Source organism: Cryptomeria japonica, chromosome 8 (genome assembly GCF_030272615.1).
Source record: "Cryptomeria japonica chromosome 8, Sugi_1.0, whole genome shotgun sequence".
Lineage (NCBI taxonomy): Eukaryota > Viridiplantae > Streptophyta > Pinopsida > Cupressales > Cupressaceae > Cryptomeria > Cryptomeria japonica.
The window spans coordinates 136,824,218-136,845,965 of NC_081412.1; the positions used below are offsets into that span (position 1 = coordinate 136,824,218).

The 21,748-nt window shown below is 34.5% G+C and overlaps 2 protein-coding genes across 2 annotated transcripts; both read left to right on the plus strand.

The window, feature by feature from the left end:
* The first annotated feature begins 5,088 nt into the window (after window positions 1-5,088).
* LOC131032287 (E3 ubiquitin-protein ligase ATL59-like) lies at window positions 5,089-5,826 on the plus strand. Its single transcript, XM_057963220.2, has one exon. The coding sequence runs from the start codon at window positions 5,089-5,091 to the stop codon at window positions 5,824-5,826; it is 738 nt and encodes a 245-aa protein (XP_057819203.2).
* Window positions 5,827-18,547: 12,721 nt separating this feature from the next.
* Window positions 18,548-19,724, plus strand: LOC131032322 (RING-H2 finger protein ATL64-like). Its single transcript, XM_057963267.2, has one exon. The coding sequence runs from the start codon at window positions 18,600-18,602 to the stop codon at window positions 19,329-19,331; it is 732 nt and encodes a 243-aa protein (XP_057819250.2). The 5' UTR covers window positions 18,548-18,599; the 3' UTR covers window positions 19,332-19,724.
* Window positions 19,725-21,748: the final 2,024 nt, after the last annotated feature.

Consider the following 21,748-nt stretch of genomic DNA (forward strand, 5'->3'; position numbering starts at 1 on the left):
ATTTAGAATTGCTTATGACATATTCTAATGAATTGTCTATTTAAAACTTTTATCTTGCAAATATGTTTTTCAAAGTCTTGGCTTGACAAACAATATTTGAGGAAGGGAGTGTCATTGAAGATGGGTATTGGTAAAATCATCTCCTTCTTGTTTCTATTTAACAAATTTATCTTGGTCATTCTTTTGTGGCATTCTCAGTATAAATAATAGTGAGAACTCACTGGAGACAATGTCTAGAGAGAAAATAATGATAACTTGAAAATCATGTCTAGAGAGAAAATAATGATAACTTGAAAATTGGGATAGGGTCTCATGAAAGGGTTTCAAGATCTATTTTTAAGCGTTAAGAGGTCTTATAGAGAAAAAAACAATTACTACAGGATTAATTAGAATCTTTATTCTAAAAAATAGCAGTCCAGACTCTAAATTTAAGCTGGTGAGGTGTGGATTAGAAATTGCCATACCAACTTACACTTTTTTCCACCACTTCTCAGTCATCTTAAGTTTTTTAATTTTTATGGTTAATTATTTTATATTTTGTATATTTATTACCCTATACAATTCATAAATTATAGCTTCCATAAATTTTAGAATTTAAACTTTTAAACTTAAACTGAACTACAAAATTCATAAGACCATCTACTTTACAAATAGTCTTAGAAAATCTCGACACCAATTGGATTTTATCCTAGAGAATCTCAAACACCAATTGGATTTTATCCTAGAAAATCTCAGCACCCGCTCAATTTTTTATTTGAACTTCCAGCGATTAAATCGTATGGTTTAGACACCAACAGTTTCTATAGGCAGACGAGTGGCTGCTGTGAAGATGGAGAGATTCGCTGCAATATTCCCTCAAGGAAGTAATCTGACGTCCGTCACGCCATTGAAGATAGTGAGTTTAGCAGCAAATAACAATACGGGTAATTCCACCAGTAACTTCTGCAATTGCACACGGTCGTTCAGTATCTCCTAACCAATTACCATTTTGGCATTGCTGAGCTTCTTTCTTTTCATCTCCTTTTGGATCTACGCCCACCGCCGAAGCACCAACTGGGACTACAGAAGATCGCACCGTAATAATACAGAGGCCAATAATATTATGGAGGCCAATAGTAATAACAGGGAGGCGGCCCGGGGTCTGGAGCGGGTGGTCATCGAGAGCTTCCCCATTTTCAGCTACAGTCTGGTAAAGCGCCTCAAATCACAGGCTAAGTGCTCCGACTGCGCGGTCTGTCTGAGCGACTTCGCGGAGGAAGACATGCTGCGGTTGCTTCCCAAGTGCAGCCACGCTTTTCATCCAGAATGCATTGACGGCTGGCTCTTCACTCACACCACCTGCCCTGTGTGCCGGACAAGCCTTACGCTCTCAGACAAGGATATTCCAACGCCTACAGACTTCAATTTAGTCAAACAGCAATCGCCTTCCGGCGAGGTCACCGTCGTTATTGACAACGGAACCGGAGTTAACTCCGTCGTAGATATTTCAGATGATGATACAACGAACGAGGCTTCAAGGTGTGATTTGAGGGAGTACTCGTTGGTAATGGTAAGGAAGGAGAGGGAGCAGCCGAGTGAGTGGTACATCACCACAGCGGAGGGTCTCACGCCTGGTTTGCATGAGAGTTGCAGCTTCGTAGGCGTGCATCATTTGCATGAGCCGTCAGGTTTTAATGCCCTTCCTGCGTGCTCTAAACCCGGCGGGTTTGTCGGCGATGCAGGGCATGGATCAAGATCGGAAAGATGGGGGCGGATTTCTATGAAGCCAGGCTTGGTTTTGAGGACGTTTTCTGAGCGCTTTTTGCCTCGAGCTAGAGGTCAAGTTGGTGCTGAGCAGCAGGATAACATGGCTTAATTGAAGAGGCGGGACCTTGTGCTCTCGGACAGGCCAGTCAATGTAGTGGTTGTAGTGCTGAATAGACTTTCCATACACCACAAAAGTTTACAAGTTGATCGAGACAAAACTATTAACGACGCCGTCTCCCTAGAAGCCTGTAAATGCCTGTTTTGATTTTGCAACTCTCGTCAAAGCAGCCATGTTGCTTCAAACAAGAGATCTGTAAGCTGCCTAGGTACCGTCAACCCTGTCTGTTATCTAAATTTCTTAGCATAGTCATATCATAGGACGACAAAGAGTATTAATAAATTATGTATAACCAATTGTTCATTATTTCAATCCTTATTTTCTTAATTTATTGCTGTAATTTAGATACAGAAGATACCATGTTCGAATCACAAAGTAGACATTTAATTTTTCCCTTATGGGGAAGGCCCTTGCCCTCGCAATGCCCAAAAGACGAATGGTTCCTTTTCAATTTCTATTCTAATATTTCGAAATATTTGGAGTTGAATTTAAGATGACGAAGTTGAATTGAAGTTTGATTATAGTAATGAGTGCATGACTTGAATCTGCGTAATATTGATGTGGCCGATAGCTTTTTTTTTATCATGGTCGTTTCAGTTTTAAAATTTAATGAAATTGGACCCAGTAGACTTGTCATCCCTATAAAGACAGACTCACCTAGGTATGTGGTAATATAATAGTGAATGAATAGTGTTGTCACATGATTTTTTGGGGGAGTTTTCAAGAAATGATTAATTATTAACTCACGGAATGTTGATTTAATAGCTTTCTAAAATGATCAAAGATAATATGTCTAATCATGCAATATATGTTGGATAGTGATGTAAGTTAATGATGCATTATTGAGTTTCTATGCATGTTTAATTGATGATGTTATGATGTCTTTACATTATTTCAATGTGTTTTTTAAATGAATTAGGGTTGGTTATATTGATGGTCAATTTAATAACAAACAAAATTCATTTGAGTTCATATATACATATATATTTGGACTCATTTTCACATCATATATAACTAATTTGAAAAATATTCAAGTAGCTTTCATGTAGTTAAATTTTATAGTGATATTTATTTTCATCTCTTATATTCATATTAGATATTGGAAGTTACAAAAATATAATAAAGATCTAAGTTTGGGAGTGTTTTGGTTGTTTTTTGAGTTTCTATTTAGAAGATTATTGGATTTGATTTTTTATTTTTGTCATATAAAATAAAAAATAATGGCATATTTCTAATTTTTGTATTGGAATTGATTTGATTTGAATAATTGCAACTTTCTATTTTTTAATTTAAATATAATAAAATAATAACTTTTTAAATGGAATAATGGACAAATAAAATTATTACCTTAATAATGATGTTTGCGGATGTTTTTTAACATGGACATGTTTCTAATTTTTCTATTTGATGTGACTTGATTTTAATAATTGCAACTTTCTATTTTTTAATTAAAATAAATTAGCATAATAAATTTTCAAATGAATCCAAGGGGTTGAGCTTAACCAGTTAAAACACTGGGTTCTCACTGTGGAGACCCAAGTTCAACTCCCAATAGGGACATCTAAAAGTGGAACTCTAAGCTGTGACTCTTGGCCTTCCATAATAGGGAAGGTCTTGGGTCAATCTAATCAAACATAATAATAATAATAAAAATAATTCAAAATATTGCAGCTATGGCCTATTACCTATAAAAAAAAATTTGAAAAAATAAAATAAAATTCAAATAAAATAATTACCTTAATAATGATATCTATTGACATTTTTACATAAATTTTGTTAAATATAAGTATGTTGGTTTAACATTAATGACAAGTAAATCGAAAGAATTTTCAAATATTAAATAGCTATTTGACTTTGATAGAATGGACATGATTCTTTACTAAGATATGCTTTGACAAAAATAATTAATAATAACCATGTTATTTAATTATCAAGTCTTTGTAATTTTACTCAATCACTAATCTTTTGAAATTTGAAAATAATAAAATATTACACTATTCACGTGTCTATAAATATAAACAAATTTTAATAGTGTTTTTTTTCCTTTAACACCAAAATTATAACATACTAAACAATTAAGAGTTGTATATTTACAATATATATAACCTACATGCTATTAAAAAATAGAGTAAGACTTAGTACTTTTATTAAAACTCTATAATAAATGTTATTTAGAGTTGCTTATGAAAATATTAATGAAAGACTTATTTCATATCTTAATATTATTATTTGCACTTGCTAGTAGAGTTTACCCCTCGATATATTTCTAATGAATTGTCTAATTTTTTTTCCTAATTAAGTTTTGGAGTTTGGGGAGAAATGCAAAATTTTTATCTTGTAAATATATTTTTAAAAGTCTTGGCCTATCAAACAATATTGGTAAAATCATCTTCTTTTGTTTCTATTTAACAAATTTATTTTGGTCTTTTTTTTGGGCATTCTCAGTATAAATAATAGTGAGTTAATTCATTCTAGACAATGTCGAGAAAGAAAATAATGATAACTTGGAAATTGGGATAGGGTCTCATGAAGGAGTTTCAGGATCTATTTTTAAGTGTTAAGAGGTCTTATAGAACAAAAAAACAATTACTACAAGATTAATTAGAATCTTTTTTCTAAAAAATAGCAGCCCGCACTGTAAATTTAAAATCGTGGAGTGGGATTAGAAATTACCCGACTAACTTACACTTTTTTCCACTACTTCTCAATCATCTCAAATTTTTTAATTTTTACAATTAATTTTTTAATTTTTTATATTTATTATCCTATACAATTCATAAATTATAGCTTTCAAAATTTAAACTTTTAAAGCTTAAACTGAACTACAAAATTATTCAGACCATCTCCTTTACAATAACCCTAGAAAATCTCTAAGGAACTTCCAACGATTAATTCGTATGGTATAGACACCAACAGTTTCTATAGGCAGACGAGTGGCTATTGTTAATATGGAGAGATTCGCTGCAATATTCCCTTAAGGAAGTAATCTGACGTCCCTTACGCCATTGAAGATAGTGAGTTTAGCAGCAAATAACAATACGGGTAATTCTACCAGTAGCTTCTGCAATTGCACACGGTCGTTCAGTATCTCCTTACCAGTTACCATTTTGGCGTTGCTGGGATTCTTTTTGTTCATCTACTTCTTTTGGATCTACGCCCACCGCCGAAGCACCAACTGGGACTACAGAAGACTGGGCCGTAATAATACAGAAGCGAATAGTACTATGGAGGCCATCAACAGGGAGGCCGCCCGGGGTTTGGAGCGGGTGGTCATCGAGAGCATTCCCATTTTCAGCTACAGTCTGGTGAAGCGCCTCAAATCACAGGCCAACTGCTCCGAATGCGCGGTCTGTCTGAGCGACTTCGCGGAGGACAACATGCTGCGGTCGCTTCCCAAGTGCAGCCACGCTTTTCATCCGGAATGTATTGACGGCTGGCTCTTCACTCACACCACGTGCCCTGTGTGCCGGACAAGCCTTTGCGAAGACATTCCAACGGCTACAGGCTTCGGTGTAGTCGAACAGCAATCGCTTCCCGGCGAGGTCACCGTCGTTATTGACAACGGAGCCGGAGTTAACCCCTTCATAGATATTTCAGATGATGATACAACGGACGAAGCTTCAGGGCGTGATTCGAGGGCGTACTCGTTGGTAAGGGTAAGGAAGGAGACGGAGCAGCCGAGTGAGTGGTACATCGCCACAGCGGAGGGTCTCACGCCTGGTTTGCATGGGAGTTACAGCTTCGTAGGCGTGCATTATTTGCATGAGCCGTCAGGTTCTCATGCCCTGTTCGAGTGCTCTAAACGAGGCGGGTTTGTCGGCAATGCAGGGCATGGATCAAGATCTGAAAGATGGGGCCGGATTTCTATAAAGCCGGCCTTGGTTTTGAGGACGTTTTCTGAGCGCTTTATCCCTCGAGCTAGAGGTCAAGTTGGTGCTGAGCAGCAGGATAACATGGCTTAATTGAATAGGAAGTTTAGCTGGTTAAGGGCAAGAGACAGGAACTAGCGCTCTCAGACATACAGCACAAAAGTTTACTAGTGCTGAATAGACTTTCCATACACCACAAAAGTTTACTAGTTGATCCAGACAAAACTATTGACGACGCAGTCTGCCTAAAAGCATGTAAATGGCCTGTTTTGGTTTTGCAACTTTTCTCAAAGTAGCCGCGTTGCTTCAAATAAGAGATCTCTAAGCTTCCTAGCTACCCTGTCTGTTATGTAAATTTCTTAGCATAGTCATATCATAAGACGAGAAAGAGTATTAATATATTATGTATAACCAGTTGTTCATTATTTCAATCGTTTTTTACTTAATTTGTTGCTGTAATTTAGATACAGAAGATAACATGTTCGAATCACAAAATAGACATCTAACTTCCCCCTTATGGCAGGCCCTTGCCCTGGCAACGCCCAAAAGACGAATGGTTCCTTTTCAATTTCTATTCTAATATTTTGAAATATTTGGAATTGAATTTAAGATGACGAAGTTGAATTGAAGTTTGATTATAAATCAGTGCATGACTTGAATCTGCGTAATATTGATGTGGGCGATGCCTAAATTTTAATCGTGGTCGGTTCACTTCTAAACTTTAATGAAATTGGACCGAGTAGACTTTTCATCCCTATAAAGACACTCACCTAGGTATTTGGTAATATAATAGTCAATGAATATTGTTGTCACATGTTTTTTTGGGGAGTTTTCTAAGAAATGACTAATATTTGACACACTAGATGTTGATTTAATAGCTTCTAAAATGAGCAAAGATAATAGGTCTAATTATGAAATATATGTTAGCTAGTAATGTAAGTTAATGATGCATTATTGATTCTTTATAAATGTCTATAATGATGTATTAACTCATTTTCTTGACTTCGAAGAGTTTTTTTAGAGTTCTAAATTTCCATTTCAATGTTTATATTTCTACATCTTTAAATCACTCATTTTGTTGATTCTAAAGAGTTTTCTAGACTTCCACATTTCCATTTCCATGTCTACTCATATAAAAATTCTTCCCACCTCTTGCCCATTTTTATTTTTTAGCATTTCATTTTAAAATTTCTTGTGGCTAATCAATGAATGCTAAGAGTTTCATTCTAATGTCGTACCCAAATGTCCATGTTTATATTGAGTTCCCTCAGAGGTCCCTAATGCATTTGTTATTTATTTCTTCTTATGCAGAGTTTAAGCTAACATCTAGACTTCTAGTTTTTCACCAAGATATCCCATCTTGATGTCACATCTCATCTCTCTTCTCTTAAATTGCTTTTATATTTCTTCCTTTACTCTTTTCACCTATTTGTAGAATTTCTATATAATTCCAAATTTTCATTATAAATTATAGTCTTGGCCTTTAGTTATATAATGAAACCCATCTTCGTTTCTCACCTCTCATCCTACATCAAATGTATGAACTTCATTTTGTTTACTTTAACCACTATCTAAATCCTTCTAGCATACCATTAGTGATTGGATTTTGCCTCACAACAACTCCGTAAGTTGTATCCCACCCAAGAAACCATTTTTCATTTCTAAGACACAGATTTGCATGCAATTTCAATTGCCAAAGCAGAGTGTGGCTATGCTACCAATAAGAAGTGGTTGTCTTCTATCTCCTAATTATTTTCATGTATATTCTAAGTTTGTTATATCATGTATTTTGTTGATTTTAGCTTTTCTTTCACACCAAATTCATGATATATATATTGCTTCATCAATTTTTCATAACTTATTAGGGAGAAAAACTACCTACCTCCCTACATGATCTAGAATTGTATAAATGATCTAGGAATGAGTGCAATTAGATGGAGAAGGATTTTAATGATTCCTATTAAATTTGGACACCTTAAAGAGGTGATCTATGCAGATAAATTTATTCTTGCTAATGTAAAAGGAACAATTTATAGTGTTTGGGCATATGGAGATGATTAAAATAGGCATGATAGTTAATGCATTTATAAAGGACTGTAGTTCTTTCTCTAAGATCACATGATGTTATGGAAAATAGAGGAGAGCATGGTAATGGTCATTATATTATGGAGGTCATTCAATATTGTTGGCTACATGGTATAACGAATCACATCATAGGAGGAAAAAAATAAGAATATTTAGAAAATATGTATGATCAGTTCTCTAATTATTTAGAGACTTCATTATTAAGTATTTGTCTCTCTTTTCAGTCGCCCACATGGAAATATTTGATGATATATTAAGGCTCTTTATTTTTTTTACAAAAATGAGTCATTTGTTATGACTCTAATATCTCATTTCACTCTTTAAGACATGGTAGAAATGAGTTATTGATTGTTGTTGAGTTGTAAGGTGATCAGGCATATAGACCAAAAAAAATAAAATAAAATAATGGATGATTGTAGATTTCTTCAGTATTGTTTTCTCGATAAAAAATCGTAGAACATTTTGCATTTATCCTTCTCTAGTTTAGCCAACTTCTACTTGGTCATGGTTTGTATGTAGTTTATGTGAGTTTGATTAACATGTTTTATGGATTTTACCTATTGTTAAAGTTGTGTTCTCTATTTTTAATATATTTTAATATCATATGGATGTTGTTTTTGTTATTGGTTTTCATATCATCCCATAGATAATAAATGATATTTTTAATTGTTTATCTAATGCTAATTTATTGTATCTAAAAAAATCTTTATTTTTTTAATATGATTTTGTATGTTTCAATACTTTGTATATTTTCAAGCTTTTAGTTTTAGTCAATATACTTAATAAGTTTGTTGTTAAGAAGAGACTATTAGGCATTTTTTTTCAAAAGGTGACCAAACATACAAGTTAACAAGTGCCACAGAAGGAGATAAACTCTCTTGCTTTATCTTCATCTCTACCTCTATCTCCCTCTCTAGAAATGTCCCCCTCTATCCATCCATCAATCTATCTCTCTCTCTATATCACTCTATCTATCTATCTATGATCTTTTTAATTGTTTATCTTTCTATCTATCTATCTCTACCACTATGTCTACCCCTCTCTCTCTATATATCACTTTCTATCTATGTCTCTATCTTTATCTTCATATATCTTCCTCTCTATTACTCTATGTATTTTTCACTTTGATCTCTATCTATTCCTCTCTCCTAATTCTCTTTATCTCTCTATATATTTCTCCTTTCTATTTTCCTCTCTTCTTTCCCCATCTCTATCTCCAAATCTATCTATATCTCTATCTTATTCTCTATCTATATCTCTTTACCCATTTGTCTCTTTTTTTTTTACTTCTTTCTTTCCCTCTTTCTATCCCTATCTATCCCTCTCTCTCCCTCTCATCTTATCACAAACATAACATGACCATGTTGCTAATGATACTTGATTATCTTCTTGATTTAAAGGTTTTATTTCAGTTATGATTGCATCATTGTAAGTGGATGCATAATTGATTTGAATATAGCACTTTTGCATTGAGACCTTTCTTGCACAAGCAACATCATGGCTTACCAATTGACCTCATGTACTACACAAATTTATGCAAAAAACTAGACCAATTTTTTTGTTAGTTGACCCTCCACTCGTCTTGGACATTACTCACTGCACACTAATGGTGCAATCACTAGTAAGATAGATTCAATATCTAGAAAAATAGTTTCTACTCCAACAACTATTAGTGATTGGAAATTACCAATTCACATAATAACATATATAGAAAATATAAAATCATTTTTAAAGTTACCATTTTAATTTTATAATAATCTATAATCATGAATATGTTTTAAAATTGTTCTATGATATTTAATGCTTTGTAAGGGACCTTTTTTTGTTAGGGTAATAGGTGTAACCTACAATGACAACATTATAGGAGTTCAAAGTAAGAAAAAAAAGCTAAGAGTAAACAAAGAGACAAAATGACCATGCTTCCATTTAGATGATTTAATTTCCATTTCTAGCATATAAAGAAAAAAATATGGACATGTTTCATGTGATTTGATTTTAATAATTGCAAATTTCTATTTTTTAATTAAAATATAATAACATTATATTTATAAATCGAATAATAGACAAATAAAATAATTACCTTAATAATGACATCTATCAATGTTATTTAATATGGGCATGTTTCTAATTAACTAAATATTATTTTAAATGGAGTAGTGGCCAAATAAAATAATTACCTTAATAATGACATCTATTAACTTTTTTAACATAATATTTTTTAAATAAAAGCATGCTAGTTTAACATCAATGACAAATTGGTCCCAATAATTTTTAAATATTAAATAACTAATAGATTGTGATAACATGAACATATTTCTTTAATAAGACATGCACTATTAACTAGATGAATTTATACTTTGACAAAAATAATTAATATTAGTTATGTTATTTAATTACCAAGTTTTCATAATTTTACCGAATTTTGAAATTTGAGAAAAACAAAATATTATAAATATTCATGTGTCTACAGATATAAACAACTATAATTATTTTTCTCCCACTAAAATCAAAATTATAACATATTAAATAATCAAGAGTACCTACTTGCTATTAAAACAAAAAGAGAAAGACGATTTAATTTTAATAGAATTAGATAGGTAAAAATCGTTTAGATTGATTAATTTTAATGAAATGACTTAACTCATAAGTTATGTTTAAAAACTTTATCTAAGTATTATTATTTGGAGATATGCTCACGAATTATCTATTCTAATATTTCGAAATATTTGGAGTTGAATTTAAGATGAGGAAGTTGAATTGAAGTTTGATTATAGTAATGAGTGCATGACTTGAATCTGCGTAATATTGATGTGGCCGATGGCTTGTTTTTTATCATGGTCGGTTCAGTTTTAAAATTTAATGAATTTGGACCCACTAGACTTTTCATCCCTATAAACATAGACTCGCTTAGGTATGTGGTAATATAATAGTGAATGAATAGTGTTGTCACATGATTTTTTGGGGAAGTTTGTAAGAAATGATTAATTTTTAACTCACGAGATGTTGATTTAATAGCTTTCTAAAATGATCAAAGATAATATGTCTAATCATGCAATATATGTTAGATAGTGATGTAAGTTAATGATGTATTATTGAGTTTCTGTGCATGCTTAAATGATGATGTTTTGATGTATTTACATTATTTTAATACTTTTTTTAAATGAATTAGGATTAGTCTTATTGGTGGTCAATTTAATAACAAACAAAATTCATTTAAGCTTACATACATATATACATTTGGACTCATTTTCACATCATCTATAACTAATTTGAAAAATATTCAAGTAGCTTTCATGTGGTCAACTTTTCATAGCGGTATTTCTTTTCATCTTCTATGTTCATGGAAATTACAAAAATATAATAAAGATCTAAGTTTGGGAGTGTTTTAATTGTTTTTCGAGTTTTGGCTGAGTTGTGAAATTTTGGTAGACTACCAGACTTCTTCCTCTTGTTTGACCTCTTATATTAATTTGCAGTCCAATAAAAAAGTTATACAAAGGTGTTTTCTTGGTATCCTTTCCTTTGTTCCATTTGATTGTATGATTTTTACAAACATTTAAACTTATATCTCTCCTCTTGACCTTCCATTTTATTTTGTAGTACATCCCTACTTCTTTCATTGCTTGATGGATTTCTAGGGTGTTGATGGTTATCTAGAATCTCTCATCCCTATGTTGTGTCCTTCCTTCACTTCCTACATATTCTTCCACTCCTCCTTTTGTGAAACCTTGTTACTTTGTAAAATTTCCTCTAGTTCTACCTCCACTTTTGGTTATAACTCATATTGCCTTTTTGCAAAATTTCCAATTAGGTTTTTTGTTCTTTTCATTCATTTGTAGAATTATTTTATTGATTGAGATGTCTTTACCGTACATATTTCTGCATCCTTAATTCACTCATTTTCTTGACTTTGAAGAGTTTTTTAGACTTCCACATTTCCATTTCCATGTCTAGTCATAGAAAAAATCTTCCAACCTATTGTCCATTTGTATTTTTAAGTATTTCATTTAAAAATTTATTGTGGCTAATCAATGAACATTAAGAGCTAACATCTAGACTTCTAGTTTTCCACCAAGATATCCAATCTCGATGTCACATCTCATGTCTCTTTCTGTCACATTGCTTCATATTTCTTCCTTTACTCTTTTAACCTATTTGTAGAATTTTCACATAATTTTAAACTTTCAATATAATTTCTAGTCTTGGCCTTTAGTTATATAATGAAACCCATCTCCATTTCTCACCTCTCATCCTACATCAGATGTATGAATTTCATCTTGTTTACTTTAGCCACTATCTAAATCTTCTTAGGATACCATTAGTGATTGGATTTCACCTCACAACTACTCATTAAGTTGTATCCCACCTTTAAGAAACCATTGTCCATTTATAGGAAATGGATTTGCATGCAATTTCAATTGCAAAAGACGAGTATGGTCATGCTACCATTAAGAAGTGCTAGTCTTCTACGTTTTAATTATATTCATGTCTATACTAAGCTAGTTATATCATGAATTTTGTGGATTTTACCTTATCTTTCACACCAAATTCATGACATATATTTATTCATCAAATTTTCATAACTTATTAGGGAAAAAAACTACATACCTCCCTACATGATCTAGAATTCCATAAATGACCAAGGAATGAGTGTAATTTGATGGGGGGAGGATTTTAATCCCTCCTAATACTTTGGACACATTAAAGACTGAACGGGGGAGGAGAGGTGGGAGAAATGGGGAGAAAAGGGTCCTCGGGAAGCCAAGAGATGGGGCCAACTTGAGGAGGAGGATTGGCTACGATGGTAAGCGACCCCATCTCTTTGCTTCTGGAGGACCTTTTTCTCCCCATTTCTCCTGCCTCCCCTCCCCTGTTTAGTCTCGAGCCCCTCTCTTCGGGCCATATCCTGAGGTGGGATTCTTGCCAAAATGTTGTCCAACACTTATGCTTAATAAGTAGGCCATTTTATTATTATCTCCATCTCCATCTCTCTCCCTATCTATATCTCCTTACCTCTCCCTATCTCTCTATCCCCATCTATCCTTCCCACTGCATCTATCTCTCTATCTCTCCCTCTCTCCCTATCACTCCCTCTTGTATATATCTCTACTTCTATATCTTCTCACTCTCTCTCTTCCTTTATGCACTCTTATCCCTTCATCTCTCCCACTCTCTCTGCATTCCTCTCTATCTCTCTATATAACAGTTCCTATATCTTTATCCTTTAGTCTCTCTATCTACCCCTATCTCATTGTTTCCCTCTTTCCATCTATGTTTCTCCCTCTCCCTCTTTCTCTCTCCTTTCATCTCTCCCTCTCTCTCACCTCCTTTCTATTTTTCAAGTTATGTCTATTAAATCTCTCCCTTCCATCCCTATCTCTTCCTCTTTATATTCCTATACATCCCTCTCTCTCTCCCTCTTTCTATCATTATCACTTTCTCTTTCTCCAACACTCCCTCTTTTTATATCTTGATGTCTCTTCTCTCTAACACATACACACACATTACACATTTCTTCCTCTCTATCTCTATCTTTCCTCCTCTCTATCTCTCTTCCTCTCTCTAAACCTTTTTCTCTATTACTTGTCTTTGTCACATTCTTCCTCTCTCACTCTTTCCTCTTTTATCTCTACCTACATATATCCTTCCCTCTCTATTTACATATCATTATCGTTATCTCTCTCTTTGTCTATTATTAGCTCCATATCTCATGTATTTCTCTCTATCTCTTTCACTCCTCACTATATATATGTATATATTTCTATCTCTCTCCCTATCCATATCTATCTATATCACTAATTTCACTCATCCACACCCCCATCTCTCTCTCTCTCTCTCTCTCTCTCTCTCTCTCTCTCTCTCTCTCTCTCTCTCTCTCTCTCTCTCTCTCTCTCTTCCTTTACATCTCCCCCTCCCTCATTTGCTCCCTATCCCCATCTATTGATTGATCTCTACCTCTCTCTCCTTTTCTCTTCCTATACATCTGTCATTCTCTTCCAATATGTCTATCTCTTCCTTTGTCCTCCCTACTTCTCTCACCCTCTACCCATATCAATTTTTCAATCTTTAGTTGTCTCTATTTTTTAATCTCTTTATCTCTATCTCCCTTCCTCTCTATATCTCCTTATATATCTATCTATCACTCTATCTCTCCCTCTTCCTATATATATCTCTCTATCTCTTCCTATCTATCTCTCCCTCTCTATCCCCCTATCTTTCTATCTTTATTATCCCTCTACCTCTCTTGATCTTTTTTTCCTTCTTCCTCTCTTTGTTTATCTTCATCTCTACCTCTATCTTCCTCTCTCACCTCTATCTCTAGACATGTCCCCCCCCACTATCCATCCATCTATCTCCCTCTCTCTCTACTTCTCCCTCTTTTTAGACCACTATATACATCTCTTTTCATCTATGTATCTATCTCTCCATATTTACTCTTTTATCTACCCCTCTATCTCTATCTAGTTATCTATCTATCTATCTCTACCACCATATCTCCCCCTCTCTCTATATATCACTTTATGTCTCTTCCTCTCTATCACTCTATTTATTTTTCACTTTCATCTCTATCTATTCCTCTCTCTTGCCTCTCTTTATATCTCCATATATTTCTCCTCTCCATCTTCCTCTCTTCTTTCCCAATATCTATCTCCAACTATCTATATCTCTACCTTCTTCTCTATCTATATCTCTTTACCCATTTGTCTCTTATTTTTTCCACTTCTTTCTCTCCCTCCTTCTATCCCTCTCTCTCTCCCTCTCTCTCCCTCTCTCTCCCTCTCACCCTATTGCAAACATAACAGGAGCATGTTGCTAATGAAACTTGATTATCTTCTTGATTGAAAGGTTTAATTTCAGTTATGCTTGGATCTTGGTTAGTAGATGCACAATAGATTTGAATCTAGCACTTTTGCATTTAGACCTTTCTTGCACAAACAACTTCATGGCCTACCAATTGAGCTCATGTACTACACAAATTTATGCAAAAATCTAGACCACATTTTCCTTAATTTACCTTCCACACCTCTTCAACATAGTTATTGCACACCATGGTGCATTGCTAGTAAAATAGCTTCAATATATAGGAAATGAGTTCTTAAGTTCTAGCAACTGAAAATTACCAATTCACATATAACATATATATAGAATAATAAGACAAAACATAAACTATACAATAATCTAAATTCATTTTTCAAGTTACTATTTTAATTTTATAATAATTTATAATCATGGATATGTTTTTGATTAAGGATAAATATGTTTTGAGGGGACCCGAAACCCCATACAATAGGTTTTGAAGGGACCCAAAACCCTCAGATTTTACAAGGATCCAAAACCCCAATAGTATGTTGCTGAAGGATATAGTCTAGGAAAGCCAGCAACCCAACCTCAGCCAAATCACTAAAGAAAAATCATTACAGCACTAGCTAAAAAGAAAAGAAGGCCAAAGCCTTACAGAAGAGAAGACTTAAACAAGAAAGTCCAAGGGTTTTAAAAAGACTCCCTTAACCTTCAACAAAAACCAGGGGATTTTCCAAGCCCAAATATCCCGAACCTTTGGAAACAAAGATCTCAACACCAAAACAACCAGATCCATGAGGATAAGCATTAAGTAACAATCAAGAACAAAGGGGTTTTGAAAGGCTCCCAAAACCATGAAAATAAAGCAAAGAGGGTTTTCACAGGCTCCCTCAACCAACAATGCAAGAACCAGTAGATGAAAAAATCACACACACCTTCTCTCCACCTCAATAAGAGACAAAGCCACCACAATAGGCCAAGAAGAAGAACAAATTGACTACCTAGACAAATCTATCTCTACCAAAGCCCATGGATCCTCTCCATCACCATAGAAGAGCATATCACCTTAAACAGAGGGCCATGAGAACGGGAAAGAGGAGCAAGAGAAACCCTCACCAAGATACAATGAAGAAAATACCAGAGGATCCACTCAAAAGAAACATGCCCCACACACACGAAAATCATCTCCACCTCCAAAGAAACAACCCCCACCTCAATAGGGGGATAGAAGAAAAGATCCATCTAAAGGAGGAGCCAAGTCGAATGCAGACCAAATCCAGAGCAGCCGCAACCCACCATCAAAGCCTCAGAACCAACTTCTTCCACAAAAGATGTCTCCACCTCAAAAGGAGCCTCCACTAGCTTCACAACCACACAGAGAGAAGAAGGAGGCCACATAATCATCCAAACCCTAAAATTTTCCATCACAACCCAATCCACCTCCATAGGAAGGGACACCAACTCCTTAAGAGTAGCAGAAGGAAAAGTCGGAGGAATGACATCAAAAGCCCACACATAAAACATACTAGACATAGACCCTTTGGCTTCCAAGAAACAAATATGGCCAAACCAAAGAATAATAATAGAGAAGAACATAGCCACAGGAAAAGATCTGAAGAGAAAAACCTCCAACAAAGGAAGAGGGGAGAACTCCAACCCTCGAGTAGGATAACAGCCCAACACATTGTAGGAGGAGACCAGAAACCCAACCAGAGCATAACCAAGAAGCTTCGAATCCTCACACCACCCAATTTTATAGTATAAGGCTCAAAGAGGATCCTGCCACACAACCGAATCCCTCTCCAACAGTGGAGGAGAAAACCCAAGAACAGAGGCAAAGGGTGCCAAAGCCATCTCCACTAACAACTCGCACCGCAAGCAAAGATTCTCCACTATGTGGGTCATAGGAACCATGTCGAGAACAACCTCCACCGTAATCTCTCCTTATCCATCATTTGTATCATCCACTTCTTCTAATTCCTTCTCCTCACCTGAAACCCTCCCTGCACATCACTTCCCGCTCCATGCGCTTCACTTCTCGCTCACTATCATTTCAAGCTTAAGTTGGTTAATATAATCATGGATATGTTTCAAGATTGCTCTAAGACATTTAAGGCTTTGTAAGGGACCTTTTCTTGTTAGGCTGATAGGTGTAACCTACAATGACAACATTATAGGAGCTCTGTGTAAGAGAAAAAAGCCTATAGTAAACAAAGAGACAAAATGAGCATGTTTCCATTTAGAAGATTTAATTTATTTTTGTTTTGACTTGATTTTTATTTCCAACATATAAAGCAAAATATATTGGCATGTTTCATGTGATTTGATTTTAATAATTACAACTTTCTATTTTTTAATTAAAAAAACTAATACAATATTTTTTAAAATGGAATAGTGGCCAAATCAAATAATTACCTTAATAATGATATCTATTGACATTTTTTACATAATATTTTTAAAACATAAGCATGCTAGTTTAACGTCAATGACAAGCTAGTCCAAATAATTTTCAAATATTAAATAACTACTAGAGTGTGATAACATAAGCATATTTCTTTATTAAGACATGCACTATTAACAAGAGGAACTTATACTTCAACAAAAATAATTAATATTAGTCATGTTATTTAATTATCAAGCCTTCATAATTTTACTCAATCACTAATCTTTTGAAATTTGAAACAAAAATAAAATATTATAAATATTCATATGTCTACAAACATAAACAACTTTAATTATTTTTCTCCCACTAACATCAGAATTATAACATACTAAATAATTAAGAGTTGTCTATTTATATAACTTACTTGTATTAAAAAAAAAAGAGAAAGACGGATTTATTTTATTAAAATTAAATAGGTGAACATCGTTTAGATTGTTTAATATTAATGAAATGACTTAGTTCATAAGTTATGTTTAAAAATTTATCTTAGTATTATTATTTGTGCTTACGAATGGAGTTTCCCACTGGGCATATGCTTATGAATTATCTATATTTTTTTTGTTTGTTTGTTTAAGTTTTGGAGTTTGGGGAGAAATGTACCAAAAGATTTTATCTTCCAAATATGATTTCGAAAGTCTTTGTCTGATTTGGGGAAGGGAGTGGTGGGGAAGATGGGCATAGGTAAAATCATCTGGTCTTGTTTCTGTTTACAAATATATCTTGGTCGTTCTCTCAATATAAATAATTAACGAGTTAAATCGTTGGACTCAGTGTACAGAGATAAAATACATGTTCAAGTGGAACATCAGGGTCTGTAACGATAGAACAAAGGTTCTAGGCTTTAAGATTTATTTTTAAGGATCAAGAAAACAGGATTAATAAGAATCTTTTTTAGCAGTCTATTATTTTTAGGACTGCAAATTTAAGAAGGTACGGTGTGAAATTAGAAATTGTCACACCAACTTAAACTTTTTCTATCACTTATCAATCATTTCAAGATAATTTTTTTTTGTTATTTTATATTATTACCATGTACATGTTAAATAATATAGTTCATAAGACTACGGCTTCCATAAATTTGAACTGATAACCTATGCTTTATAATGATCTTGAAACTCTCAGCCACACCCACTGAATATTTTTTAGGAAACCACCTCATGAGACCTCACCCTCAGTCTGTATCATACTCTTCCAGCGATTAATTCGTATGGTTTAGACGCCAACAGTTTCTATAGGCAGACGAGTGGCTGCTGTGAAGATGGAGAAATTCGCTGCAGTATTCCCTGAAGGAAGTAATCTGACATCCGTTACGCCATTGAAGATAGTGAATTTTGCAACAAATAACAATACGGGTAGTTCTACCCGTAGCTTCTGCAATTGCACACGGTCGTTCAGTATCTCCGTACCGGTTATCATTTTGGTGTTGCTGGGCTTCTTTTTTTTCATCAGCTTCTTTTGCATCTACGCCCACCGCCGAAGCACCAACTGGGACTACAGAAGACCCCGCCGTAATAATACTATAGAGGTCAATAGTACTATGGAGGACATCAACAGGGAGGCGGCTCGGGGTGTGGAGCGGGTGGTCATCGAGAGCTTCCCCATTTTCAGCTACACTCTGGTGAAGCGCCTCAAATCACAGGCCAACTGCTCCGACTGCGCGGTCTGTCTGCGCGACTTCGCGGAGGATGAGATGCTGCGGTTGCTTCCCAAGTGCAGCCACGCTTTCCATCCAGAGTGCATTGACGGCTGGCTCTTCACTCACACCACGTGCCCTGTGTGCCGGACAAGCCTTATGCTCTCAGACCAAGACATTCCAACGGCTACAGACTTCGGTTTAGTCGAACAGCAATCGCTTCCCGGCGAGGTCACGGTAGTTGTTAACGGAACCGGAGGTATATTTTCAAATGATGAAACGACGAACGAGGCTTCAGGGTGTGATTCGATGGTGTACTCGTTGGTAAGGGTAAGGAAGGAGACGGAGCAGCCGAGTGAGTGGTACATCGCCACAGCGGAGGGTCTCACGCCTGGTTTGCATGGGAGTTGCGGCTTCTTAGGCTCACATCATTTGCATGAGCCATCAGGTTTGAATGCCCTGCCTGCGTGCTCTAAACCAAGCGGCTTTGCCGGTGATGGAGGGCACGGATCAAGATCGGAAAGATGGGGGCGGATTTCTATGAAGCCGGCCTTGGTTTTGAGGACGTTTTCTGAGCGCTTTATGCCTCGAGCTAGAGGTCAAGTTGGTGCTGAGCAGCAGGATAACATGGCTTAATTGAAGAGGAAGTTTAGTTGGTTAATGGCAAGAGACGGGAACTAGCGCCCTCAGCTATGCCAATCTTTGCAGCAGTTGTAGTGCTGAATATAGACTTTCCATACACCAGAAAAGTTTACAAGTTGATCCAGACAAAACTAAAAAGCCTGTAAATGGCCTGTTTTGATTTTGCAGCTCTTGTCAAACCAGCCCCGTTGCTTCAAACAAGAGATCTGTAAGTTGTCTAATTACCGTCAACCCTGTCTGTTATGTAAGTTTCTTAACATAGTCATATCATAGGACCAGAAAGAGTATTAATATATTATGTATAACCAGTTGCTCATTATTTCAATCCTTTTTTTCTTAATTTGTTGCTGTAATTAGATACAGAAGATACCGTGTTCGAATCACAAAATAGACATTTAACTTACCCCTTATGGCCAGATACTTGCCCTGGCAATGCCCAAAAGACGAAAGGTTCCTTTTCAATTTCTATTCTAATATTTCGAGATATTTAGAGTTGAATTAAGGATAACGAAGTTGAATTGAGGTTTGATTATAGTAATCGGTGCATGACATGAATTTGCGTAATATTGATGTGGCCGATGGCTTTTTTAAATCGTGGTCGGTTTTCTTTTAAAATTTAATGAAATTGGACCCAGTAAACTTTTTTGAATAGTGAATGAATAGTGTTGTCACGTGTTTTTTTTAGAGAGTTTTCTAAGAAATGACTATTTCTTAATTTTTTAACCTATGGGATGTTGATTTAATTGCTTTTTAAAATGATTAAGGATAATATGTTAAATCATGCAATAGATGTTAGACAATGATGTAAGTTAATGATGCATTATTGATTCTTTATTAATTCTTAAATGATGATGTTATGATCTACTTTTAAATTATTTCAATGTGGTTTTGAAATGAATTAGGGTTGGTCTTATTGGTGGTCAATTTAATAACAACATGAAAATCGTTTGAGTCCACACAATCATAAACATTTGGACACATTTTTCACATCATCCATAACTAATTTGAAAAATATTCAAGTAGCTCTCATTTAGTCAAATATTTGTAGTAGTGTTTCTTTTCATCTCCAATGTTCATATTAGATATTGAAAATTACAAAAACATAATAAAGATCTAAGTTTGGGATTGTTTTGGTCATTTTTTTTAGTTTTGGCTCTAGTTGTGGAATTTTGGTAGACTACCAAACTCCAGAATGGCTTAAACATCACACACTAAGCTTACATTTTTAGGCTTAAAAGTGTTAAACACTCAGAGTTGACTGGCTTTTTTTAGGCTTAATATGTTGCTTAATGTATATGGTCACACTAAGAAAACACTTCTAGGCTTATAAGTGTTAAACACTCAGAGTTGACTAACACTCTCTAGACTTAATATGTTGCTTAGTGTGTGTGGTTTAAGGCTGGCCCCAAACTTCTTCCTCTTATTTGACCTCGTATATTAATTTTCATTCCAACAAAAAATCTATACCTCTTATTTGATCTCTTTGTTTGTAGGAATTTCACGAACATTTAAGCTTATATCTCTTCTCTTGACCTCCCATTTTCTTTTGTAGTACATCCTTACTTGTTTCATTACTTTATCAATTTGTAGTGAGGTGATGGCTATCTACAATCTCTCATCCCTATGTCTTTTCCTCCCTTCACTTCCTACATTTTCTTACACTCCTCTTTTTGTGAAACTTTGTTACTCTTTAAAATTTCCTTTAGTTCTACCTCCACTTTTAGCTATAACTCTTTTTTTTTTTTGCAATGTTTACAATTGATTATTTTGTTCCTTTCATTCATTTATAGAATTCCTTTATAGATTGAGATGTACTTATCTTTGGTTCTACACCTTCTACCTACATATTTCTACATCGTTAATTCACTCATTTTTTTTTGACTTTGAAGAGTTTTTTAGACTTCCACATTTCCATTTCCATGTTAATATTTCTACATTCTTAAATCACTCTTTTTTTAACTTTGAACCTCTTGTCCATTTGCATTTTTTAGCGGTTCATTTAAAAATTTATTGTGGCCAATCAATGAAAGTTATGTTTTTTATTCCTATGTCCTATCCCAATGTCCACTTCTATATTGAATTCCCTCAAAGGTCCCTAATACATTTTTCATTTATTTCTTCTTATGTGGAGTTTAAGCTAACATCTAGCCTTCTATTTTTCCATCAAGATATCCCATCTTAATGTCACATCTCATATCTCTATCTCTCGCATTGCTTCATATTTCTTCCTCTACTCTTTTCTCACCTTTTGGTAGAGTATTTATATAATTTCAAACTTCCATTATAATTTCTAGTCTTGACCTTTAGTTATATGATGAAACCCATCTCCATTTTTCACCTCTCATCTTATATCAAACACATTAATTTAATCTTGTTTACTTTAACCACTATCTAAATCCTCTTAAGATACC